This window comes from Anas acuta, chromosome 1, assembly GCF_963932015.1.
Source record: "Anas acuta chromosome 1, bAnaAcu1.1, whole genome shotgun sequence".
Lineage (NCBI taxonomy): Eukaryota > Metazoa > Chordata > Aves > Anseriformes > Anatidae > Anas > Anas acuta.
Window position 1 is genome coordinate 197,608,159 of NC_088979.1, and position 26,687 is coordinate 197,634,845.

General features: G+C 44.6%; 1 protein-coding gene across 4 annotated transcripts in view; it reads left to right on the forward strand.

The window, feature by feature from the left end:
• The window catches only part of FAM107B (family with sequence similarity 107 member B), a 54,785-nt gene extending 35,780 nt beyond the window's left edge, over nt 1-19,005 (forward strand). For 3 of the 4 annotated variants that reach the window (XM_068669991.1, XM_068669993.1, XM_068669994.1), the window contains exons 2-4: nt 9,378-9,561; nt 13,698-13,851; nt 15,837-19,005. In XM_068669991.1, coding sequence (XP_068526092.1) covers nt 9,434-9,561; nt 13,698-13,851; nt 15,837-15,953 — 399 coding nt within the window. In that variant the 5' untranslated portion in view covers nt 9,378-9,433 and the 3' untranslated portion in view covers nt 15,954-19,005. Of the gene's footprint in view, nt 1-899; nt 1,057-9,377; nt 9,562-13,697; nt 13,852-15,836 lie in introns of those variants that run through there. The other variant, XM_068669992.1, reaches the window with a different exon arrangement.
• Nucleotides 19,006-26,687: the final 7,682 nt, after the last annotated feature.

The following is a 26,687-nucleotide window of genomic DNA, read 5'->3' on the forward strand; positions in this document are numbered from 1 at the left end:
TTTCCCAAACCTCCCCAGGCCTTCCTAAGGAACTGAAAAAGGCATTAATGTTCTAGAAACCGTCCTAGAAACAGTCCTGCATCACCATACCAGAGTACGAGCTGAAATCTCACCTGTGTACTTGCAGAGCTGGTGTGACTGCTTTGGGTTTAGACGTTGGCATTTTGGGTTCTTCATTCGAGCGAGGCTAAAGGCCAAAGCCTCTCAGTTCGGTGTGGAGCACGTCCGTGTGCTGCTCGGATGGGGGCACGCTGCTTTGGAAAGCAACGTCCTGCCTCTGTCCTTTCCCTGGCCGCATCCCAGCTGATGCTCAGCCCTGCCCCGCTGTCAGAGCTTCCTGATTTATGGGCTCGCGTTGGAAGCTGCTGATTGTAGCTGCTCATAAAGACCGTGTAAAAAGGCACCGGCTTTGATAGACGTGGCCCAGTGTCAACATTTATCTTTATTTCGTTTACAATCCTTGTTTTCTCCCAAGTTCGTGTTTTCCAGGCCTCTCACTCCTGCCGTCAAAGGGTGAAAAGGTGATGCTCCAATAAACGCCCCGTGGCATGTCATGTTCTCTGCGGGTCTCCTGTTAATCACCCCTGCAGTTTAATAACTTCACGTGTATCTAACTTGGCTGTCCTAAAGCCGTATGATGTGTGCCTTGGCTCCCGCATCAGACATTTTCCAAGGGCTTGTTCTGACTGACATACATTCTTCCACCCACTGTTTCCCTGTAAATCCATTAGGGAACGATGGTACCTTGGGTTAAGGTCACGAGCAGGGTGTGAAGCAGCCTACTCTTTAATTTCTCACTCTGCTTCACTGTAGGGAGATCAGGTCATGAGTTTTACTGCTCTCCTTTTGGCCTTTTCTTTTCAGGTCTTTTCTTCCTTGCCTTTGTAGTGGTGCCCTTTCCGACCGAGTCACAGCAAGGAGCCTCATACCCAAAAAACATCTCTGAGAGCTGAGAGCAGACAGAAACAGGTCTGGGCAAGGAAGGGTGTCTCGTTGTGGACACACTGCAGACTGGAATGTGGATGTAGTTGCCAGAGCCAAGACTCCCTTGCAGAGGTGAAGGCTTTATTTCTTTCCTGTGAGTAAGCTGGGAGTGTATGAGCTTGGGGAAACGAGATGTGTAAGGAAAGTGTTCCTTTTTGTTTCCTTTTCTCTGTTTCTAAGAAAGGATATTCCCTGCGTTAAGCAAGCGAAGCTGGATGCCATTTGAAGCTGCTTGCCAGCACAGGGAGAAGAACTTGGAAAAAGCAATTTCACTAGTGCACATCTTCTTTATTAATTTATTTCCTTTAGCTAGGGAAGGGGTTTCTTCCTAGAAAATGAAGGGAACTGGAGCGGTTGAGCTGGCAGGCAATCAATTCATATCTGCCTGATCTGAAGAAGTACTTAGGCTTTGCATAAGTACCTGTGGATACGCTTGGGGAACTGGCACGCTGCGGTGGGCTGTGTGTTTTTCATTATGTCAGTTTTTTAAAAATTTGGTGAAAACAGCCCAATTTTCTGGGCAGTAGAATTTCTTCTCAGCTGTCATTCAGAAGCGGCGTGGGGCCGTTATTAACGAGGGGAGGCGTGAGAGCCCAGCACATCGTGCCGGGCAGGATGCTGCTGTGCCCCCAGGACCAGCACGTGGCACGCAGCGAGGTCTGGAGGTGCACCAACCCCATGGCGCTTCAACAGGCAAGACCTGGAGATTTACAGCTTTAACTGAAGCAGCACGTGAAAGGCTTAGCTCACACGGTCTCGTCCTCGCTGCTGCTCCCACTTCATGCATAACTACCTGATTAATGCGGAGATTTTCATTTTCAGCTGCCATTTCATATGCTTATTAATTGCATCCATAGATTTACAATTTGTAAGACTAGAAGAGATAATTATGATCTTGTAATTTGCTCTCTCCACGCAATCGAACTGCTTCTGACTTCTTAGCACAAGTCTTTCAGTAACTTGAGCATTTGATTTCCCTCCATGTGTGCCTTCTTTTCGGGCTGAGTTGTCTAGTCCCCATCTCCTGTCACTGAAATGCATCAAAAATCGGGCGTGTTGCTTGTAGGATAATCACAACCGTCTTAATCTTCCCATTTTTTAAACAGAGCGGACTGAGCTCGTGTGGCTGTGTCAATACACAGCGTGGTCTCCAGTTCTTAGATGTTGTTGCTCTTCCGCTTCCTTTTTCACATCCTATTTGTTTTGCACATAGCAAAGCTGTGCTTGCTGTGCCGGTCATGCTTACAGGGGTGCCAAGTAACCTGCCTTCTCTTTTATATACCTATTTTTATAGATATATCAAATATTATTTTACCTTTCAGCTGTCCTGTGCTTTGGTTTGGGTAAATATTTACCAGGTCTCTTGGTCATCCTCACTGTTCTCATCCTCATGGCATCCAGAAGAGGATTTCCCCCTTGGCAGCACGACTCACCTTCCTGTGCTCCTGGCCCTTGCTTGGCCTCCCTGAGACATGCATTGCTCCCTCACCTCACTCACCAGATCGTGGAGCACAAAACACAAAACAAATGCAGAAACAACCACTGCCAGCACGTTGCTCTCCTGCGCGGAAGAATCTTGCTGAAATCTTGTGACCTAGATCTGAAGAGCATCCGATATTCACCTTTTGGCACCCCTTCTCAGGTGTTTGAAGTGTTTCCGCCCTCCATTTTAATAAGCTGCTGCTGGCTGCTCTGTTTTATTTTATTTTTATTTTATTTTTTTCTTCCAGACCAGAAATACCTCTCCTTAGTGTTAAACCTTTCTATAACAGGGGAATGACTGGCCTGTAAAGCTGCTGTACTCACAAATGGAATATCTTAAAAGTAAGATAGAACTTCTGCAAAAAGCTGTGAGATTTTTATTTGCCCAGATGCCAAAGTTTAAGAGCTTTGTACAAAAACATGGATTTGAGGCCCTCTCTCCCCCCCTGCCTTCTCTGTGGCAATGGCTTCTGTTCCTGTCTGTAGGAAGTCCTTTACCACTGGGTGACACTGTTTGATAGTTCTTAACATTTGCAACAGCAAAGTCCTGAAGAAACTGTCCTCTGGCTCTTTGGACTTCTGATTTTGAATCAATACTTTGTTTTCATATGAAATCCTGTGTTTTAATTTAGCTAAACTTCATTCGACCAAATCTGACCCGGTCTTAAATGTGGTGCTCCAGACTGACTGATGCACTGTGGCTGCAGGGAGTATGAACTGATCTTATTTGCCTTTTGAAACTCGTATTTTCTTGAAAAAAAAAAAAAAAGGGGTCATTTCAGAATTGCATCTGTATTACTGTTGACCTGCGTGTCACTAAATTGCTGGCTGCCTTTTGGGGTGAATCGAGCTGCCAAGTATGCAGTGGAGTTTGTTTCCTAGGAGGTGTAATTTCAGTGACCTACTTCTGGACATCGTGTTTACTGCGGTGTGCAGCCACTACCTGTGCAGCGTGCTGGGTGTGTGTGTGTTCAGCTGCATGCCTGTACTGGTGATGATTTATCCCTGCCAGGTGGATGACAGAGCTGGAACGGAGGCGTGTGTGTGGTGTGCTGTGGAATGAGGCCATGCAGCAAGGCGGGAGGTGCAGGACATGCAGCACCTTTTCCTGGCCATCAGAACAGCTCTTCACATCCCCACGGAATCCAGGGATTTCAGTCAGCACAGGGACCTTGGTTATAAATCGATATGGAGAATAGAAATCCTCGATAAACAGGCAGGGCTTTGGGGGACCAGAAGGGATACAAGGTGCACAGTGTGCTTTATTTGCTGTTAATCCATGGTGTGCCGGTGGGTTGGGCATGGACTGGCATTTAGGGGAAATGGGTGCCCCTCACAGCCTGCTAGGCTTTATCCTGTGTCTTTCTGCCCCTCCTGCACTCTGTTAAAAATCAGATGCTAAGTGGTTTCACAGGGGAAGTCCCTATCTGAGCGTTGCCTATCTGGCAAAAAGGGGAGGGCGAACAAGTCAACGTTTCCTTCTTCCCTCCCTGTGCTCTCCCAGCCACCTGTGTCTGCAGATCTGTGAGAGCCACTTCCTTCTCCAGCCTCTAATTGCGCAGCTTCCTTGGTACCTCTCCAGCCTTTTAACTGAGCAAGAGAAGAAACGCGCCCGTGCAGGGCTGCTGGTGCGTTCACTCAGCTGCTTTCAAAGCTGCTGACAGAGAGCTTCATCGCAGAGCTTGCATCTATAGGGAGAATTCTCCTGGATCACCGTAAATTCCCATCCGTTGGTTCGTGTGAGTTCAGCAGAAGGTGAAATTAGCCTTTATGTTGCTTGTCTCTCTTTCTGCATCTCTTTTGGTAGACTGGAGACCAAGAGAGACGGGTGGCTCTGCATTACTAGCAGTGCTCTTTGTCCCTCAGCCTCGGTGGGGCTGTGGCTGTCCCCTCAGCACCCAAACTTGGCTGAACTTTGGAGCACGGGACCAGAGACTGCTGGTGGGGTCAAACCTAGTGAGAGCCACAGGCAGGGCTTTGCCTTCAAGAACTGTGACAGCACGGGGCACTGCCCCAAATCTTGTGCTCTTTCCTTTCCTGTCTCAGTGACAACGCAAACATCTTTAATTGGCCTCCAGGTTTGTCATCCAGTGGATGTTTTTGCTGTGAGCTGTTGACATTGCATTCTCAGTAGATCATAAGGGAAGCAAATGAATGTTAACTGGATATCCTCGAGGTCTGGAGTGCCGCAGTTCATTTTCACATCCTCTAAAGCAACGATAGGAATCGTTTCAGTGGCCGGTGAGCCCTGCTTTTCTCCGTGTTCTTGCCATCCCTGAGACTGCTTTGGGCCGCCCTGGTCGAGTGAGCAGGAGCAGCAGCAGAAGTCTTTGTGGTCTCTCAGTCTTTTGGCAGCCTTGTAAGTAAATAAATAAACTGTTCACTGCTGATACCATCACCTTGCTCCCTAGGTTTGAGGCTGGAGCCCGGCTGACCCTGCTCACTGCCATTCTAATCAAGCAAATGCTCGGAGATAATGTGATTGTGTTTATGTGGGCCTAATTGCAATGTCATCCATTAGGCTCAAACTTTTTTTTTTTTTTTTATTAGGAACGCTGCTGTAAGACCTGCCATCAGACTGCAGTGAATTAAAGGAGGAGGGTGGAGAATACTTTTAACAAATTAACCAATTCTCTCTTTGTTTAACAGCAGAGGAGGGAAGTTGGGTGAGTTCAGAGAGTCCATGAACCTCTCAGTGTGAGGAAGGTGCTCCTAGTTAAAGTGTTCTGGCATCATGGACAAAAGAAATTCAGGCTTGCTACTTCATTTGGTCTGCTGGAATCTGGAGATTTTAAAGTGCATGGTAAAGAGCAGCGAGGTTGTTCCTGCAAGGAGCTCACGGTGGTTACTACAATTCTTCTCTTGTAGAGGAGAGAGCTGGGGTGTGAGGGTGAAATAATGTGCCCAGGATCAGGAAGGCAAGGCCAGAGCCAGAAACAAGAGCAGCCAGAGGATTAAAAAGTCTGCCAGCCTTCGTTTGTCGGCAGGATGGTAACGCAAAAAGTGATGGGCAGCAGGAGGATGTGAAATGAGTGATCCCTGTGGCGCAGTGGGTGCCCGCAGCCCTTTATGTGTTCAGTTTTGCTGCAGGTTCATGCACTCTCTGGATCCAGAAGCAAATTTTTTGCTACTGGAAGGCAGCAGCCTGTTTGAGCAAACCATGAAGGGCTGGGAGGAATTGAAACCTCCAGCCCATCCTGCCTGTCCTTCTCTCTCCCCCAGGGGCAGGCTGTGCTCGTGCCCTGCCTCGACCCAAACCTCTCCAGCCCTTTCACCCGCCAAAGACTGGCTGGATGAAAACCAACCTGTTGGGACAGCGGCTGGCTTCAGCATCCTGCCAGGAAAGAGTGTTTTGCGTTCTGTTTTCAGCAGCTCTCACTTTGAATTAAAGGCTGAACCGTGGGAAGTTATTAATGATGTCGGTAATCACGGATTAATCAAGTAAATCTCTCCAGTCAAGTGCCTCTCGCTGCACCGAGAGCGTGGAGATGAAGATGATAGTGGCGGTGAGCTTTCATGTCCAAACAGTGCTGAGGAGGTGACTGGGAAGTGCAGCGTGGATCGAAGCAGCCCTTTTCCTTTCCACCCAGGGCAGAGCTCGCTGTGCTGGAGCAGAGAAATGCCAAAAACGTTTTATTCTGATTCCTCTCAAAATCAGAAGGGGGGGGAGAGTAAAAACCCTCTTTCTTCCCAACGAATGCCTTTGGGTTGCTTGTAACAAACCGCAAGGCTACGCAGGAGTTTAAAGATCTAAAAATGTAAGCCTTAAAAAATGGTGTTTGATGGCTGGCCGTACAGCACGGAGCAGATGTTCAGGCTTCTTCAGGACTAAAATCTTTCTTCGGGAGGTATTCCGTGTGTGAGCTAACGCTTCTGTGGAAGATATTAATTCCAGGCTTTATTAAGACAAAAAGGAAATGACATGAATTTAGCTTTAATGTAATTTTTGGATCCTGTTATTCTGATGTTCGCCTATATGCTTAGGCATTTATTTATCTGCTTTTTGAGGGGCCTCAAGCCTACCTCTGCTTGCACAGCTGGAAATAATTGTGGGAACCATTGGAAGGGTGAAAATGCCACATATAAGTATAATAATAGAAATACATGGTGTCTCCCAGGGATTTTTATATTCAGATTCCAGATGTGGAGGGCGATTTCTGGGATGAGGAATACCAGAGAGCAAATAAATGCGATTCCCTGAATGCCATATAAACACTGGGGTTTTCTTGGCATGGGCTCGCCTCTCGTCGTGAAGCCATACGAGCTCTGCTGTAGCAAAAGCTCTGGCAGCTGCAGGAACCTTAACCCGCTGTTGTTCAGGGCTGCTCTGGGTCTGCTAAAAATTCTGGGGGCTGTCTGCAGCTCTCTTTGCATGCATCTTGCAGCGTTGCTATCACTTTGGGACTTTTGCTGAAAAAAACACCCTCTTTAGGTAGAATAAAAAATGAAGAACATCAGAAGCCGACGTGCTTGTTGGAGATGTTCCCCCATGTGGAATTCGCATTCTTCTGGCACACCCTGGCTCATTGCATTCTTTCGGTATTACCAATTTAAGGGTCTCTGCTGCTCTCACCGAGCATACCTGCAATTATTTCACGCATTTTCCTTGGAAAACAAGTATGTGATGGCTTATTCCTGGCTTTCCATGGTGAAGGTGGCACTATGGTTCTTCTTCATTGCTCTGAAAGCATCTTGGCATCTGAAAACATTACGTTTCTATCTGGGAGGCTACTCGAGGTGATTTTTATATGGGGATATTTTCTTTGCCTGGTGGGATATTGAAGTTATTTTGTCATTCTGTTTGAGGATTCAAAATTCCAAAATCCCCAAAAAATCAAAATTCAGAATCCAGGATCCCCAGTTAATTCTTCCTGGATTAAAAAAAAATAAAAAATCCTCATCTCCAGGAAGTCAGGGACAAAGTCTGAGCGAGTTACTCAGGCAGGATGAGACGCTGCAGGTGGATGCTTTTGTGCTGCTTGTGCAGCCACAGCTGATTCAGAACACGCACCGAGGAAGCGCCTGCCAAATCAGCGGGCGTATGAAACTGGAAACAAGCTCAGCTAAAACAGACCCGGATCCACATCTCCGTCCTTGTGCGCTGGAGTAAGCAGTGAGTCACCGAAATGGGTTGTGCCTTCACAGTTGATGTGTAGATGAGTGGAAAGATCCTCAAGCTAAGGCTTGCAGAGGGTGTGAGGGGATTCACCCAGTGGGAGCCGGGTGCCCTGTTTCGCTGGCTTCGTTTGGAAATCCTAGCTGAAATCAGTTCCAGCCCAATCACACGTGGAAAGCATCCCCAGGCCTCCAGGGAGCTTTATTCATTCACATTTGCTGCTAGGAGAGTTCACGTTACGTTAGGAAACTGCGGTTCCTGACCTCAGAGCTGAATACATGCTTTTAAAAATAGGGATGGGACAGAAGAAAGGAGAAGAAATAGGCTTCATTTTAAGCCATTGCCAGAATCAGATCTACATGCTGCAAAATATGACATCAGGCTTTCTGAGAAATGATTGAATCCAATTGTTTTTTGGGGGCTCGTGTTGGAAGAGCAGTATGTTGTCCAGGACAGTTGTGAGTGATTCTGTTTTCCATCTAAGCAAAGGGAAGGCTCGTCTGAAAGAAGCAGCAGGTCATCTGGTGTGCTTTTGTGGAGAATTGTGGGTGTTGAACGCCTCCTGGAAGAGTCACAGTTCCTTCAGTGCAAGAGAAGTGAGAGGGGAGCACAGGGAAACCAAAGGTTATATCCAAAACAAACCTGCACTCTGAATATTTGAGCTCTTTTAGTTGGGAAAAGCCTGACGTGAACACCAAGGAAATATGAACTGCTGAAAAAAAAAATAAAAAATTATTCAGAGTTGGTGATGCGTGACTTGCACACGCTTGTTCATGGCATGGAGCTAAGTGATGTACATTGAGATGTAGACTGTGTTTTGGGTGTTTTTTTGGCTTTTTTCACATGACATGCAATTAGGATTTGAGACAGTTCATTGAGGGCCACCACGTTGGGCTGGAGCAGCTGAGGGTGCTGGGCTTGCTCAGGGGACAGCCTTGGGGACCTAACATTTAGACCTAAATTAGATTTGATAGAAATCTTCCAAGTTTCTTCAGGCATGAATTTTCCAACGATTCTGGATATTTGGCCTTTGTGCAGGTAGGTGCTTGTTTGTCATCTGTTGCTTAAAAGTGCCGTGACTTGGTGTTTACATTTTCCGTGCTAGGACAGGAAAATGCCAGATTGGGAAATGACATAAATCATTGGGGTTTTATTGGCTTCAGATCAGTGGACTTTTGTAGACTTTCACTGGGTGAAACGTGGCCTTAAGACACATCCAACTTTTTCTCCCTGACCATTCTGCACAGAAACTCCCAGCCCCCATCCCAGCAATGGCAAATTTGGCAATTTTCACCTGGAAACTTCTGCTTAGTTTGGTACTGCTCAGGGCTAACCGACACAAGGTATTTTCCCATAGCTGGCACGAGACTGATGGCAGAAAATGAGTGTTCGTATGGCTTTGGTACGCATTCGTGGTATTTGATATAGTCACTATTTAAAACATCTTTTGGATCTTAGCATTGCTGACACAAAAATGTTTCATCTGGTGGACTTATTAAAATCAGTAGGGCTCTTTGCGTGCTTAACCTCAAGTATTTCTGGTTCTCAGGATGGAAGGAATCTGCGCATCCAATCAAGGGATGAAGGTTTTCGAAGATAACCTTATGAAATTGCCATCTATTTTAAAGGATGTTTGCTCTGAGCACCTTCACTTACTACAGACAAAATCTGTGTAAAAAAAATAAAAGCATAAATGTTATCAGTGGGGAATGCTGCCTTGATGTGTTTTAAGACATCTTTTAAAAGCCTTTCGGTGGAGATTTACCATAGTTCTTCCCTTCCCCCTGTTTTGCAGATACTGTGAGTAAGGACACCGAACCCAAAGATCCGTATCCCACTCCAAGAAAGATTATGGCTGAACCAGACTACATAGATGATGACAATCCTGAATTAATTAGACCTCAGAAATTAATTAATCCTGTGAAGTCATCCCGGAATCATCAAGATCTCCATAGAGAGCTGCTTATGAACCAGAAAAGGTAAAAGCCTAAAACGCATGTGTGCCATCCCTTGACCCCAAAAGCACAGCTTGAGGTTTAGTTTCATCAAAACGACACATTTTACCCAAAACCTAGCAGGTGCATTTTGTTGATTGAAATCTTGTAGAAGAAAAGACTGATTCTTAGCCATGGTATTCGCCTGAATTTTAATAAATTGGTCTGGTCCTTCTTTCTGTGATAATTTTACCTTCTTTTCTTTGTTTAATTGTTAATTTAAATTAACAATTGAAGTGTTAATTTTATTTTCAAACATCTTTGCTATCACTGTAATGTTGGATCATTATTTTCAGTATAAAAGCTTTGCCCATGTTGGCCCCTGATTGTTTCCTGTTGCACAATCAGTGGTGCCTACACCAGCCCCAGGTGGGGTACTTGCAAACTCACAGCCAAACCTGTGTAGGTCAAAAAAATCCAAAGAATGGTAGAATAATAGCTGTGTAAGAAAGCTGTAGACTGCCCCACTGTTTTATCTAGGTGTTGATCCAACTGTAGGCCTTCCATGTTTGGTCCACCACCAGACTGCGTAGAGGATATTGAACACAAGATCAGCTGTTGAAAGGCGAAGCCCTGTAAAAGCTTCTTGTAAAAGATTTTTCACTTTGTTTTTGTGAATACTCCCTAAGGGTTGGTTTAATAAGGAAGCAGTTCAGTTCTCCCCTATCGTATTTTTTATTTCAGGCACTGTAATTTGTCCTGAACTCTTAACTTTATCAGGTATTTGACAAAATTCAGTTGTTGAACATTTGATGTTGATCATCAAATCTGCAAGTTTTCACCATTTTCTTTAGTCAAAGAAATCCTAAATTTTGTTTCAGATGAAGTTGTTCTCTGGTTACTTGATCTTTCTTACAATGCGGTGTGGTAGTCGGGGGCCTGCTCTGCTGCCGCACAAGTGTCTCTTTGTATATTATGCAAATTGTGCTTCCTGCTTTCCGGGGTGGGATGCACAGCTGTTGCATTATATATTGCTTTTGTAGAAGTAAAGAGCTGGAACTTGATTTCATCAACTTCTGAGATGCAGGGACTCAGCCTCGAGGTAGCTGAGGGTTTGTTATTAAATCTCTCCAACAATGGAGGACTCACTTAAAAAACACACTATGAAAACAAGCACCTGACTACACAAAGGAAAAAAAAAAACCCTCCAGGCCTGTGAGACTCCTCCATTTAAACAAACAGAAGCAAACATCTATGTAAATGAGTGATATGGCCAAGATACTAATTGTTATCTTGGTGTCAAAAGCATAATCCTGCATGGCCATCCTAGCAACAATAAGGGAAGACTTGGTGTCTTCCTACCTATTCTGGCAGATGAATTGGAATTTACAATTCATGAATCTGATTTATGAATCCATTAATAACATACATAATTTGAGTCCTAATCTAGACCTTGGAACTCATGTTCCTTGGCCAGTTGCATCTAGTGGAAGAGTAGATCATTTAATGACCATTTTCACGTCTCTTCTGATAACTTGAATGGTCAAGAGGATTACGGCTGTTGCTTTGGCTACTCCAGCACAGCTGGATTTGTATGTTCGTCAGAAAAGTCTCATTCTGAAAACATCTCTTTTTTCTCCCATCTGCTATGGTGGTATTTTGAGAGGAGAAAAAGTATTTTTTTCTAATAGCAAAATCCTCACAAATGCTAGGCTTTGATACTTAATTCTAAACAAACAGCATTTCTTTAGTGTTGAAGGAGTAGAAATGTTTTACAGAATATCAACTGAATTGGAAGAAAGTGGCCTAAATAGGTGTTCGTCCTATTTTTTTTGTTAATAGGATTAAACTTCAAAGTCAGTTCCTAGCACCATGAAGTTTATAGGCATGGAAAGAAAGAAAGGTGTAAAGTTCCCCAAATTACAACCTTGCTCTGAATGATGTGGAGGCTTCACTAAATTAAGTCTGTGGTGTTGTCTTTTTTTCCTTTTAAAGTGCATGAAGGTATAAAGCATTTGAAAACTGTGGAGCTTGTTTTCTTCTAGAAGAATATCCTATTACACCAAACAGTTGTGCTGCCCTCAGTATCTGCTCTTCTTTTATTGTGGTTTTGGTGAGCTGCAGCTGTTAATTTGAGACTTGTATTTATTGGTGCAGAAATGCAATACTTTTTTGAGGGTTTCACCAGCAGAAAAAAAATGATATTTTTGAAAACAGGGTTAGGCTTCTGTGCTTTATGCCATGCATTTTTTAATGGTAGAAGGTATTTCCCCATGCCAACATAGCTTCTTCATGCCTCCTGTAAGCAGTGTCTGTTGGATCTTGAGCCGATGTAGTTATTTACTAGTCGTTATTTACCAGAAGTGGTAGATGTTTTGGAGATGTGAAGATCAAGGTAGTGGTAACTCAAGGCATAGGTCACTCATGTTAACTTATTTTTATTTATTAAGACTCGGCCTTAGCTCTGCAGACTGCCTCTTGCAGGGACATTAAACCCATCAGCTCTAACTTGTGGTATAGCACAGTTTAGTCTAGACTAAACTTCTTGGATTTTTTTTTAGCAGAAAAATCATAAAGAGGTGATTCAAGACTCCCAGTTAATCCAGTAGCAGCCTATTTGTTGCTTGTCCCTTCTAAATATGGGATTGAAAACAAGTTCAGATATCTTTCACAGATCTGACTGCCGATCCCATTTGATCAGGCTGAGGGGTCTTCTGCCAGTGTTAGTTGTCCCCTTTATTATAGCTAGAGCACATCTAAATCAGGGAAAAGTCATGTTACTTAGCAGCTTTTGTCTGCTTCATGGCTATCTTTATTGCCAGTCACCAGCCTGGAAGTTCCCATTGATCCAGCTCTCACTTACCCAGCAGTAATAATAACGGCAAAAATCAAATTGCTCCAGCTTTTCTCTACCTGACTTATTTTGATTATATTTTAGCCATTACAAATTAGCACGGAACATAAAATATTAACACAATCCTGTAGCTTCTGTTGTGTTTGGGGAATGAGATATTAGGAGAAATATGGAGCAGCATTTGGTGTTGCTAAATATTTGATTTTGCTGCCAGGAGATGTACAGTGATAGAGTGGCACATAATATATGGAGTCGGTCAGAGATGGCACCATAAAATGGCATTTGAATATATTATTAAACACGCAGTCAGATACACGTGTTACAGAAGAATTAGGCACCCACATATTAAGTACGGAAGGGTACAAATACTGTTTTTTGAAAGCTTATGCAGATTATTGAATTTCTTGATTAAACTTAATGCCAGATGTATTCAGATAATAATCGTCACGGGGAAGATGACAAGAACAGGCATGTGTTGGGTCTTTTTGTAGTAGTTGGCTTGGAAAATATTTTGTGCTGAAGGGACTCAGAGCGTTCAGTTGCTGTACTAGCTGAAGTCTTGTGAGAGGAAGGATCCTCCGTCCTTTGTCTGGTCTCCAAGGTGACCGCAACTTGTTTTTTTTTATTTGGGGTTTTTGTTGTCTTAGCCTCTTTCTGTGTGATTTTCGGTGTAGCCTGGGAGCTCTCACTGTTCTCAACGGAAATAACTTGGCAGCCAGGCATGGCTAAAGCTCTCGTATTTCCAAGGAAAGACAGAATTCATGATTTCCAGGAACAATGTGACAAAATCCAGAGGGACACCGTGTTTTAGTTCTGCCCATGCAGTCTTCTCTGCACATAGTACCCTGTGTAGGACTGGCTAAACACAATCTCTCTGAATTATCAGCTGTCAAGGGAAGTGTTTTTTTTATCCTTGCTGTTGTTTCTTTTTTATTCCCCCTCCAAAATCCGTTTCCAGCCCTGCTAGTGTCTTGATTTTTGATGTTTTTTTTAATCTGTTTTTCTGGAATGGAGAGAGCAGAAGAAAGACTATGAAAGCCATGGCAGTGAATTATCCAGGAGAAGAAATACTAGCATGCATGTTGCAGGGAAATATTCTCAATAATAACATGGCTTAAATTTCAGCTTAGGATTTAGATTAGAAACCAATAAAATTTCTGCCCGTTTTTTCCTTTTAATTAATTATTTGTATTTCAAAGTGCCTAAATAGGCAGCCAGTTGACTGGAGAAAACCTGCCTACAGTTCTGTGTGAATTTACGCGTATTAAAAGTGATCTCTTTCTCCCGTGTTTCCCCTGCCCCCCTACTCCTCCTATTTAATTTTAAGGGGTCTTGCACCTCAGAACAAACCAGAGCTACAAAAGGTGATGGAGAAAAGAAAACGAGATCAAGTTATTAAACAGCAAAAAGAAGAGGAGGCGCAGAAGAAGAAGTCTGACCTGGAAATAGAGCTACTGAAACGGCAGCAGAAGCTGGAGCAGGTAAGATGGGAAACAGCACTAACTTTACACATCTCCCTCTGAGCTCAGCACCCCATGCTCCCTTGGAGAGAAGCAGCAGCAGATTTTTGGCGCGGTTCCTCTGACTGAATGCAGGCACCTCTTTTACAGTGACTCAAATCACACTCTACAATCACCCTTTGTTTTCACATATTATATAGGAACTCCATGTAGATCTCTGCCTTTGGTCAAATGAATCCTGTTTGGAGCAACAGCAGTGTCTGTGGAGCACTGGCCACATGTAACTATTGAAACTGTGGTGAATTAGCCAACTTCTGTAGCCTGTATATCAAGAGTTGATCACTAAGATTGGATGTGAGACTCTAGTGCATCAAAACTAGATGCCTGATGAATAAAACATCGATTGTTTCTTTCTCCTGGGTTGCGTACAAAAACTACGTGACTTTTTAAGGCTGCAAAAGCTCTTTTGAATGAATGAGTCTGTTGGCTTTTCCAAATGAAGGAAAACATTCTCAGACCCCAAGTGGAGAGATTATATGGAGTTGCAACCTTTTGCTGGGAAGCTTACTGCTAAGCACAGGGCCAGCCAAAGGTCTCTGTGCCTCTTAAGGCACTTTGCATATTTGAGAGGCAAATTTTTTTCAGTGAAACATCCCATCAAACAAGTCAGTGTGCATAAAACATTGCATTTACCTTTAAATAAATGAACGCTTTAGAACAGGACCTCCAGTTTTTCTCGACAAAAATCAATTAAATCGAGTAACTCTATTGAGAATGAGGTGTAGTCAAATCAATGTTTAGGTTTAGTGTTTTTTATTATAGTTTTTAACGAGGCATAGAAATATTTTTGGAGGGAGAAAGGTATTGTAATTTGAAGTATATCGTCCTGTCACTGGTCCTTTCTGCTCTTAGAAAGATAAGGCCAGCTTCAAAAGATGCCTGATTTGGAATTGAGCCACCCAAGGACATATGTAGAATAGAGAATTCTCTTAGAAGAGGAAAAGCCTGTCCCCTGCAAACAATGTTGTGACTTTGTAAGCGCTATGGGAATGTCATTAATTAACATGACACACAGAGGAATGTTGTCATGAGCATGTCATGAGCATGTCATGTAACAGAGCATGTTCTTTGTCCGCAAACCAGAGACAAAGGAGAGATTATTTAAGAGAGCTAAACAGAACCAACAACATGGGTCCCATTAATCAGGGAGACCTTGGTTTGTTCTAAGAAAAAGCTCCTTTCAGGAGCTTTTGTTAGTTTTCTGAAGGGTTATTTCTTCCTTTCTGGTGACCTGACCTGTCTGCCTTCACTAAGGATTGCCAAGAAATCCTTATTCTGTGCAGTGGGTAATGCTCTGTACTGGCACTACATAGCTTTGCCCTGCAGTGCAGAGAGTCTGACCTCACAGGGTAACTTTGAGAGCTCGAGCTTCAACTGGGTCAAAAATGTCAGTGAATGGACTTCAAAAAATGAAAAGCTAAGGGCCAAGGAGGAGCTGTATTGATCTCTGTGATAGAGAAGGCAGATCTACCAAAAGATGGTCAAGTTAGATACAGAAATCCATACCTAGGCACTCAGAAATAAATTCTGCAAGTGTGCTCAGTAGTAGCTGTTCACACGTGTTCTCCCACAAGGCACATTTGGTTTCATCCTGTTCTGAAAGCCAGAGAAGGGAATTTATTTTTTATTTTTTTTTAAATGAAGATGTCCAAGAACTTCCTCAGAAATGCTTCATCTTATGCTCTTACTGGACGAGCAGAGTTTTTGTCCATCTGGCAAAGGCATTTGCAGGCCTGCTGGAATGAGCTGGAGACAAGGATTTGAAAAGACTGATGGTTTATGAGAACAGATACTCCCAAAGAAATACAACTTTACCTTTTCCATGAAAGAAAGAAAGGAAGCAGTTTAAATTGTTATGCATGGCCAGTTATTGAAGCCGTTAGCTTTTAGCCTTTTATGTCAATGATCTACTTTATACGCTTTTTAACATGCGGATTCCTTTTCAGCTGGAACTGGAGCAACAGAAGATACAGGAAGAGCAGGAAAATGCACCTGAATTTGTCAAAGTCAAGGGCAACTTGAGGAGGACGGTCCAGGAAGCAACAGAAGCACCAGACTCCTAGAGCCAGCACCTGCTAAGACTTCCAGCTTTCCTGCGGTGGCTGCAGAGAGGCTTTTGCAAGTTGTCTCAGATTTCCTTGTCAAGAGGGAGAAGAACAGCATCCAGCTGACACTGAAGATGAGATTTTCAATTCCTGGGAAGCGTGGATTAAAAAGACTTAACAGAAACGGATCGACTTGCCAAATGCAGTCCTGAGATTGGCGGATGAGGAGTCTGTCTGTCAGTTCAGTGTCACGGACCGCTCTGAAGTGCTCACTCTGAGATTTTAACCAGGGATACTAGGGAAGTTTCTTCAGCGTTGCTCTGCTTTATCTCTTGTGATCCTAGTGTAGTGGAGATACACAGATTATATTTTGCTTTAAAACAAAACAAAAGTCCTCCTGTGGTATCTTAATGAAACTTTTCTGTGCAGGTAAATTTCCTCCATCCAGACCTACACCCTGCGTGCGTATCACAATAATTTGTGTTCGGTCGGAATTTTTAGCAAGTTTTGGAGGAGATGAGGTATGACGATCGCTGCTGCCCATCCCCACCGGGATAGGCAGGTGTAGGCCAGATAGGAATGCTTAAAATTCACCAGCAGTGAACTGTTGAGCAGCCTTAAAGCCCAGTTCTCCCTGTTGAATGTGCAGAATTTGGGCTATGAAAGAGCAGAAATCTGATGATCCTCTCACCCGAGAGAATCCAGAAGCTGATTTCTCAGTGTCTTCAAACTTCTCCCTTGAAATGTTGTGTGAAGGTCTGTGCAGTGCTACCTGTGTATTTACTTCTCTCATCTCTCAATGCAAAACAACCTGTCTTCTGTCCTTGTGTTTTGCAATCCTCCCTACTTTGCTGTCGTGGCCTTTCTCCTCCAAGAACACGCTGGCCTGAACGCGGTGTTAGCACATTACTCGCTGAGACGTCTTCAGCTGAAATGAGGAGTCTGGTCTGCCTTCAGTCCCTGCTCAGTTGATGCAGGAACTCGTTGCAATCGCTGCAACAGAGCAGTGTTGAACCCAGACCAAACTGATCATTGCAATCTACCAAAACGGAAACAAAATCCCTAAAGCGAGGCATAAAGTGAACCTCACTTTATCCCGTCCTAAAAGAAGAGGGGAAATGTGTTACCACTGCGCCTTTGGGTCCAGTTCTGTCACCTTCTGCCTTTCTGCGAGTTGCCCCTGTGACTTGCCATTAAATAAACGCTCCTCAGCTTGCAGAGGAATGGCAGAATCTGATCCTTCATGCTTATGACTACTAGACACCCAGGGAAGCCTGGGGTGAGGAGAGGGGAACAGGTGACTCACATAGGGTTACAGGGCTGGGTTCTCACCTGGTGTGGCTGGGTGTGGATATTCGATTTTCAGAGGCTGGGGAAAAACCCTCCTCTTCTTCAACTGGCGTATTCCTGGTTCTCGCTGAGGCTGTGCTCATCCTTATCAGCTGGGGATCTAATCATGGGCTTTGCCTTAGGATGCTAAACGAAATAATTTCTACTCTGTAATTACATTGGGCATAACTGTCGGAGAACAGTTTTCTCTGATATCAACAGTGGCGTGTTTGTGTTGTAAAGGTGGGGGGGGGAGGGTTTGTTGGTTTGGTTTTTGCTTTCTTTTGCCTTTCCTGTAAGTATTGGATGTTTTAAATACAATTTCAGTGCAGCACTTGGGACGAAATGCTCATAATTAGCAATGTTTCCTAGTTACAGGCTTCAATTTGTCAAGATCCAGGCATTTGTTATGAGGGCATAATCAGATCACGAGCAAATTGAATTGCAGTAAGTGTATTGCCATTGATTCAGATTTGCAGCGTGACTCACGTCTGGGAGATTAAACGTGAAGATGCTCTCCCAGGCCGTTCTGATCAGGGGCATGCAGCAGATAAAGGCCAAATGTAAGACTTTTCCACATCTTTTCTCAACAGAGGAACACCCGGAGCGCTGCAGATGTTTCCCTCCCTCCCTCCTTCCCTTCCTTCCTCTGTTAGGAGAGGATCTTCCTTTCTGGGCAGCACGTTATTCAAACACTTGCACTGATGGAGTTCGTTTCGTACTGCTGATGGCTGAGGCAGTGCGACGTGCTGGATTTCCTTGCCACACTCACCTTTAGCCATCCCCAGCCTAAAAAACTTCACGTCTGTCGGCTTCCACTCTGCAGTTAACCTCCTGCTCAGCATGGAAGCGTCTCAAATCGGTGAGGAAACCCTCCCCTGGCTTGAGAAGACCATTTCTTCTCAGCCCCTTGTCCTCCTGTGCAGGCACAGCAAAAGGGATGAAGGTGGGTGCAATCCACATGCCACCAGAGCCAGTGGGGACGCTGGCTGCTCCTTGACTTTGGTGAGTGCTGGGCTCGAGGCTGAAAGTCTGCTGCTTTCTGTCCACATCACCTCGTGATTCAGGTGGAGTTTCTCTTCCTGAAACACAGGAGGGCAGAGAACTCCCTTGTACATCCAGTGTGAAGCAGATTTTTTGTTGTTTGTTTTCACTTGGAGTTAATTCTGCGTACAGCCACAACATCAACATGTCTGCTACGGCATCTCTGAACCCTGCTGACCTTGTAGTGTAGGAATCAAGCCACCCACATCATTTTGACAAGCAAAAGCTTGTCTTTAAAGTCAGGATTGGGCTAGAAAGGGCAACCCACCAGTCACACCACGAGTGTCCTGTGCAGCTCCTCAAGAAACCCCTTGCCAGTAAGCGATCCCCAGCCTGCCCTTTAGCTCCGTGGGATTTGTAGCAATCCTGCAAATACTTCAGCGATTTGGAAATGGCTCACTTTTACCACTTTTGCCTCTAATAAGGCAGAACTTTTTAAAAATTCTCGCTTTTGATAGTACGGTAGTAAATTTTTAGAACTTTTTGTGGCTTTAACCTTCTGTTAATATCTGCACTTGTTTGAGTGTACATATATAAATATATATAAATATAAAAAGGGAGCCTTAATGGATTTGTTTTCATAATTTAATATTTTTTGTATTTGCTCTTGTATAATTGTTTTTAACTAAAAGTATTACAGAAACGAGGAACACTTAGAACCAAAGCTATGCTTAATAAAATCTACTACATGCTCGGAGAGTGCGGTGCTGTCTGTCACGTCCTGCTGAACCTAAAACCTCGGGGACCGCCCTGAAATAACCCAACTTCCTTAAACCACGGCGTGCAGGCAGGAGTATCAAGAGCATGGTGGCTTCTGGGTCCTTACAACTGTGTTTGTATATGCAAAATTATTGCTAAAATTAGGTGGCGGAGGTTTGCCTCTGGGTTTCTGGGGCTTGGTGGAGAGACTGCCCTCTGCTCTGCTGAGGCTGCTCAGGCACAGCCAAACCTGTTTGGAATTATCCTTTGATATTTCACCCCAGCACCAGAGAGAAAATGGAGCGGAGGACGTTTGATCTGCTGTAGCTGCAGGTCCAGGGGAAAAAATGATCTTCCTTCTGTGTGCTTTTTCGGATCGCATGGAGCCAAAATGTTTTGTCAAGGGGCTTTGCGAGCACAGGCCTGCTGCCCAGGGGTCTTGGTTGCTGTTGCAGGAGCCACAGATGCCTTTCATAGCTCAGAAGGGCAGGTGGCACTTGGGAGAGCAGTGACAAAGAACTGAGCAAGGTGGCTGGGGATGGGACAGCTTCAGTGGGGCCGTATCTGTAGGGTCAGAACTGACATCTCCAGGGTGTGTGTGGGGAGCTGGATGCTCAGCACAGTGATGGGAAGAACGCCCACGGGTAATGAGATCCGGAGGAGTGGAGCTACAAGACGTCTTCTTGCCCCACCCCACCTCTTCAAACTGTCTTTGATCTGGCAGAGAAAGGTTTGTGGTGCCTGTAGACATCAGCGATGGCTCTCCGTGGTGGAAACCGTGACCAGAGGAAGCATTTCGTGGTGGTAAGAGAGATTCTGACTTCCACTCCTTGCTTGTCTTCCATGGTCCACCGTCTGCCAACGCTGTAGATATTGCTAAAAGCTGCCTTCAGCCATCACGCTGCTGCTTGCTCCCTCACTACATCTCCAGCACTTAATTACCTGAGTAATCACATTCTGAATTAACTTTTATCATGTACCCAACTCCACTCTCTCTGCTGGATGGCACGAGCAATTGAACACAGATTGAGGTTGGCACCGGGAAGCTTCAGTCTGATTAGGGGGGAGGAAGAAACGTCCTTCCTGCCCCCTCTTCAGCTGCTGTGAGACCGCTTCCATAATGGAATTAAAACGCCAGCTCTGCTTCATCGTGCCTGAAAATTAAAGGGCAGCCAGCAAGCCTAAACCCCTCACTGAGGGCTCGTTGGTAGCAGGGACCACAGGTACGAAAGGGCAGAGGGTGCTCAGCTGAGCCCCACTTGGAGCTCGACAGCCCAGCGCACCCCAAACCGTCCCTGCAGACGGGGATGGCTCTGTCTGGGGTCGTGGGGGGGCTTTTGGTGTTCCATCCAGCAGGACGTCTGCCTTCGAGCTCCTCTCGGGCAGATGGAGCCTCAAGGATTCTCTGATGAAAGGCTGATGAGGAATTTGCTTTCATCAGCAGGGAAAGAGAGAGGCTCCTTGCACTTCGGCTGTCAAGCCTTCATCACGGAAGCCGCGGACTGTAATAATTTCCCCTGATGTAGAGTTTCGGCACTTGCCTACAGTCAGCTGATTTCTGGGCTCGTGCTTCGGGTGAATCGTCCGCTGTGCATTTTAGGACTCACAAAGCTGAGCTAAGGCTCTGCTGAAAAAAAAGTGGCTTTTGGAAGTGTGCTCATCCGAGCAGTACCTGCGCTTCCAGAGCTCTACTTCATCAGAGAAATTATCGTCAACTGTGATGAATGAACTCCCTAAATACAAAGGAATAAAACCTCTTCAAAACACAATTATTAATTTTTTTGGGGGTAATTTTCTTGTTCCAAGGGATTGCCTTCTGATTTCCACCGTGAACTCCCAGCTGATGCCAGGCAATCAGGCTCCTGCCGGGTCCAGAGGTGAAGCGCAAGCTACCTGCAGCACCCCAGGGCCCTGCTGGCACAGGAGAGCAGCCCCAGGACCGGGCACTGGCAAGGTGATGAAGATTTTCACTCTGTTCCCAAGGTTAGACACCAAGCCTATCTCAAAAGCTGAGGACAGAACACAGCCCTGTGCAAAACCTAATGTACCATATGGTTTTTCTGTTTTTTATTTTATTTTATTTTATTTTATTTTATTTTATTTTATTTTATTTTATTTTATTTTATTTTATTTTATTTTATTTTATTTTATTTTATTTTATTTTATTTTATTTTATTTTATTTTATTTTATTTTATTTTATTTTATTTTCCTTCTCCCCCTGCAGCCTCTCTGTGCTTTTCATTCCCTCCCCATTGTTCCCTTTCACCCAAGCTCTTGCTGCCCATTCAGGCCTCCCTGCCCTTGGATAATTTCCCAGGGTTTGTAACGAAAGGCGTTTAATTAGTGAGGAATTTTTTGGGAATGGATCCGGAGCGGATGGATCAGAGCGAGAGGAACCCAGCCCCAACCCTGGGCACGTGTGAGTGTGGAGAGGGAAAATGGGACCTGTTGGGTAGGCAGGGGCACAGAGCAGGCAGAACTGATTTAAAAAAAAGAGGGAAAGGTGGAGAAAATTCAGATTTGATGTCTGACAGAGCAATCAGGATGCTTGTAACTACATTTTGGGTCTCAGAGCCCCACTAAAACCCAAACACTGTGATGGTAAAAACCCGACAGAGGCGAGAAGGTGGCTGTATGAAGCACACCGCGTGATAAAAGCCTCAAATATATGGCGCCATCTCAGGGCAAGGCCGAAACATCCCGTCGAAAGCACCCAAACACCGCCCTAAATGATGCCTTCAGCGCCCAGATGAGGGAGGGATGTGCCCTTCCCAGGGGCGCAGAGCTCGCACACGCTGCTGCCATCTCCTGGGCACAGGGGAGGCTTTCCCTCCTCCCTCCTCCGAAGTTTTCCTCCTGAAATCCCCCCCCTGCCGAGCTCTGGGGGCTCGCTGTACCATAAACTGGTGTTTTTTTGGGGAAAGGCAGGGTTATTTAGCGATTTTGTTAGGCCAATGCCGTTGCAGTCCCTTTGCACTAAGACATCATGCTAAAAGGTCTTGAATGCATTTCAAGATTTCGGTAATTCAGAGGCTGGCTTTACAAATATATATATATATATATATTTACAGATCTGTACATAGCAATTTACAAGTACACACACTGCAGTTCTGGTAAACGCTCAGTCTGGACAAGCACGGTGCAGGGCTCAGGTCTGGTGATGCTCGAGGGAAGCCCATAAAATCCACGATGAATGGGAGAATTGCCTGAAATATGGTGAAAAAAAAAATGTATGGCCTGAGCTGTGTCCTGGTCTGAAAGCTGGCGTTCAAAGGTCGTGTCTAAAACATAAGCAAAAAACAAAAAACAACTAGCAATCCAAAACAGGAACAAAACCCAAAAAATCAGCCTCCAAAGCAACATTTTTAACTTCTCCAGCCCCTTGGCATTTGTGTCTGGTGCTCACTGACTAAACCGACGTGAAATCACTTCAAAACCAAATAATTAAAAAGCAAGCTTGGAATACTTAAGGCAATTCCTGTCGCTTGTAGCAATGAACTGTTTTCGCAGTCTTGCCTGCAGCTGGAACCGAGTATCAGCGACTGGTATTTTTGGTGCTTTTGTGCCGTCGACCTCAATACAACATTATTTTTTTTTTATATATGTAACTTTGGATTAAAAAAAAAAAAAAGAAAAAAAGAAAAAACAAAGAAAAAAAAAAGGAAAAAAAAAAAAAGGTTCTTTCAGTTCAGCTTCGATCACTGGATTCAAAAGCTCCCTTACTCCAAAGCTACCGATCTTATTTTTTTAAAGCACCTTTTAGGTGCAGGATGCTTTTGGCTGAGTGTACAGATGGGCTTTTCACACAGCCTGGTTTTGATAATTGGGAAAAGGCTCAAGACAAATTTGAGACGTTGCTACCACTCTTATATCAGGAGGCAGTGTATGCTCTTTGTGTGACAGCGGGGTTGGTGCCCCTGTGTGCTGAGTTTGTCATCTGTAAAGGAACAAGAGAGGGTATCTTTAACGAAGCCATCACTCACCCTTGCCAGACAGAGATCTCTGCTCTTTTAGTTTAAAGCCATCCCCCTTGTCCTACCACCACACCCCCTGACACACAGTCCCTCCCCAGCTCTCCTGCAGCCCCTTCAGGCCCTGGCAGGTCGCTGGCAGGTCTCCCCAGAGGGGCTCCAGCCTCTGAGCATCCTCGTGGCCTCCTCTGGACTCGCTCTGATCCATCCCTGTCCTTGTGCTGGGCCCAGAGCTGAACGCAGGCTCCAGGTGGGGGCTGAGGAGAGCAGAGCAGAGGGGGACAATCCCCTCCCTGCCCTGCTGCCCACGCTGTGTTGGTGCAGCCCAGCACACGGTTGGCTTTCTGGACTGCAGGCGCACATTGCTGGCTTGTTTTGGGCTTCTCATCCACCAGCACCCCCAGGTCCTTCTCCTCAGGGCTGCTCTCCATCCATTCTCCACCCAGCCTGAATTTGTGTTTGGGATTTCAGTCCCAATAGTACCAATGAGAGATACGGTGTGCCACAGAGAAGATAGCCCTCGACCCAAGTTCCTTTACCCAGTGAAATGGAGGAAATCCCAGCAGCAGGTCACCTGGCACCAGTGATCCCGCATCACACATTTCCTCTGGAGAAAGTATCATTCTTTCTTTAAGCCCATCCAAATAGGTTTGTATGATAGTTCCTGGCTTTCCACCTACCATTTCAAGGGCCTTTGCAGGAAAATGGCACTTCCTAAAAACATCATTATTTCCCCATAACCTGAGGCTCTTTGCTCCTCACTAGCTTTAGGAACGTCTGATCTCAGAACAAAGTGTCTGAGTGTCACCTCTTCCTGTAGATAAGTGTTTCTATTCCCATACACTGTCTCCTGTAAGGATTTAATCCCACATAGACCCATTCTACACTTCTTGATTATAGCAATCTTGGGTTTCCTATTCTACCAACACACGACCTGTTTTTCTGCCTGTCCATGATTTATTCCTCTGTCAGTCCCTGATTTCTTCTAAAGCTTTAATTCTAGCCCCAGTCAGACGAAGTTGAACATACCGGCAGTGGATGGTGCATTATTTCAGTCTGGGCATTAGCAGGGACCTCCACATTTGCCTCGCTTTTCAGGAAGAATCAGCCAGAATCTGCCTCTGGCCAGAGACTATCCACATGAGTTTCAGCTATTTAATACCCCAAATCACAAAACAAGGACGCTTCCAATAACACCAGGCTACATGTGTTGTTGTGAGGCTGTGTATTTCTTCCATTCACAGCATTTTATTCGCCATGATGTGTAGGGCCAGTGCTAGGAAAATAAAAGGGTGTTAAGCCTCCAGTAGCTCACATGCCTGTTTAGTCCTCTCACTACAACCTTTCAGGTCTGAGCAATGCTTCAGGAAAGCTGCCTTACAGGCCCTTATCAACTAAGATGTGTCAAAGCAGACCTCCCAAATCTGCTTTTTCTCACCTGAAGATGAATCTGTGCAATCAAGCGTTCACAAAAAGATTTATCAAGTTATTCCAGTTCTTTAGGATCTTAACAGTCTACTGCATTTTATTCTGAATTCTGAGTTTGTAGTTGGGTTTTGTTACCACTGAGTGTACCAATGGTGGCATCCCTGTACTTAGACTAATTTAAAACTGAGGATATTTGGGATGTCTAAGCTTCCAAATAAGAGGAAAACATCTAAGAAAATGCCTACATAGTTAAGTGATGATTTTCAGTGAAGACATTTTTAATGAAGCACTCCTTGAAAGCAGCTGTCTTCATAAAGGCCAGGATTCAGCCAAGCAAGCTCCAAAAAATCACTCATTCTCTTGCAAATGTCATGATTATCCCAAACGTAGCAAGAATGGGACTAGACGACATGCGTGATTCTTCCTCCAGTCATGACTGGTCGTGGTGTTTCATCTCGTGTGAGGCAGTGGTTAGCTGATGGAGAGATCCCTGCAGCCAGGTCAGCAATACCCCAGTTCAAGACAAGCAGAGAAAACGTCTGTGTTGTTCAGAAGGTGCCAGCAGCAGGGCTGGAGATGTTTGTGGCCAGCACTCTGAGTACATGCAGCTCCAGCTCTCTCCATTGTATTTAAATGTGGCCTGAATCCACTGCAGTACAACCACGGCTCAGGCAGGATTTTGTGTGTGTGCCAGGGGAAAAGCGCCTTAAGAAAAACAAAAGTGGAGAGGCATGTTTGGTTCTTTTTACATCTGTAGTTTCTTCTTTTCCTTTCTGTTAAACAAAAAACAAAAAAACAAACAAACAAACAAACAAACAAAAAAGCTTCAGTGAGTGTCTTCTATCGTGAATGGCCACTGTAACAGTTTCTTCAGTACAAAATATGATGTTCTTTTTCAAGTATTTAAAAATATCTATTTTGGAAGGGGGTTCAGTAGCATTGAAGGAAATTAAGCCTCTTACAAAGTTTTTTATGTTCCTGCAAATCCTACAAATATCACACTTTCAGAAGTCCACTGTTTTGATCGCATATTGCTGTATAAAATAATATCATGACCTACGTATTTCTTTATTTTTAAATCACAGCTTTCAACCCTGTTCTTTGTGCCACTTTGTTATTTCTCACAATTAACTTTGTTCAGATTTGGTTACCTCCCTCTCCTCGAATATTTTCCCTGTAGCTTACCTGCAACATCAGTCACTGTGAATGCAGAGATGCTCTGACCACCTCCAGATAACACACAAATAGTTGGGGAGCAGCCTGCAGCTATCATCTCTTGCTTTCCCATTTACTTTTACAAGAAATCAACAGAGAGAGGAAGCCTGGTTCTGTAGTCTGAATGGGAAAAAGAGCCGAAAAGCTCCTGGGTTGTATTCTTGGCACTTTTTCTAGCTTGTTGTGTGGTCTTGGCCTCCTCCTTTCTGCTCCGATTCAGCCAGCCATTGCAGCTCCTGACTCCTGTGTAGGCTCTCAGAAGCCTGCTCATGTCAGTGGGACACCCGGAGTCTGAGTGCTTCTGTCTTTGGGCCTTCATTTTCGGGTGCCAGGAGTTCTGGTTTTAGGATGTCATATCTATCACGTACCTGGACCAAAAAACACAAATAAGAATGAGAAATGAAGACGAATATACTTGTATCTGGGTTTCTTGTTGTTATTTTGTAATTAAAACAAAAGCACAGCATGAGAACACACATCCAGAACATCGGTTAAGCCAATGTCTCGTCTGCAACAATGAAAATAATAGATGTTGTTTTGGCTGACGTATTGTTTATTTATGGAGAATCCTGCTGCACTACTTCACCCTAAGTTAAAAAAAGCCAAAGAGACTTTGGTGACAAAAACAGGCCCAGAAGAGGATGTGGGACTGGGGACATGGGTTCCAGCCACTTCTGGGATCTTTCCTAGAAATGTACAAAGAAAGCGGGTTCCTTAGGCAAGAGCTTCAGACTCGTTCCTGTACCCAGAGCTTTTTGTCCTCTGCCTGGATAGAAAAATGAGCTGCCTTCAGGTCACAGTTTTAAATTGGTCGTGGTGATGTAGGGATGCAAATCCTGGTGCTTTTTAACATGGCTTGTCTGCCTCTAAGTGCCACTTTGAAGATGTATCCCCCAGTGATTAAATTGATTAGGTAGTCTAGAAGAGGGAAAATGGTATTTGATAGTCTCTACTTTCTGATTTTTGGAAGGTTGCCTGGAAATATTTCTAAATTGCAGTAGCCTTCTGTGAAAAATATGTAAAATTGGAAAGCGAAAGGAGAGTCCAAGTGACATTAATTATTTC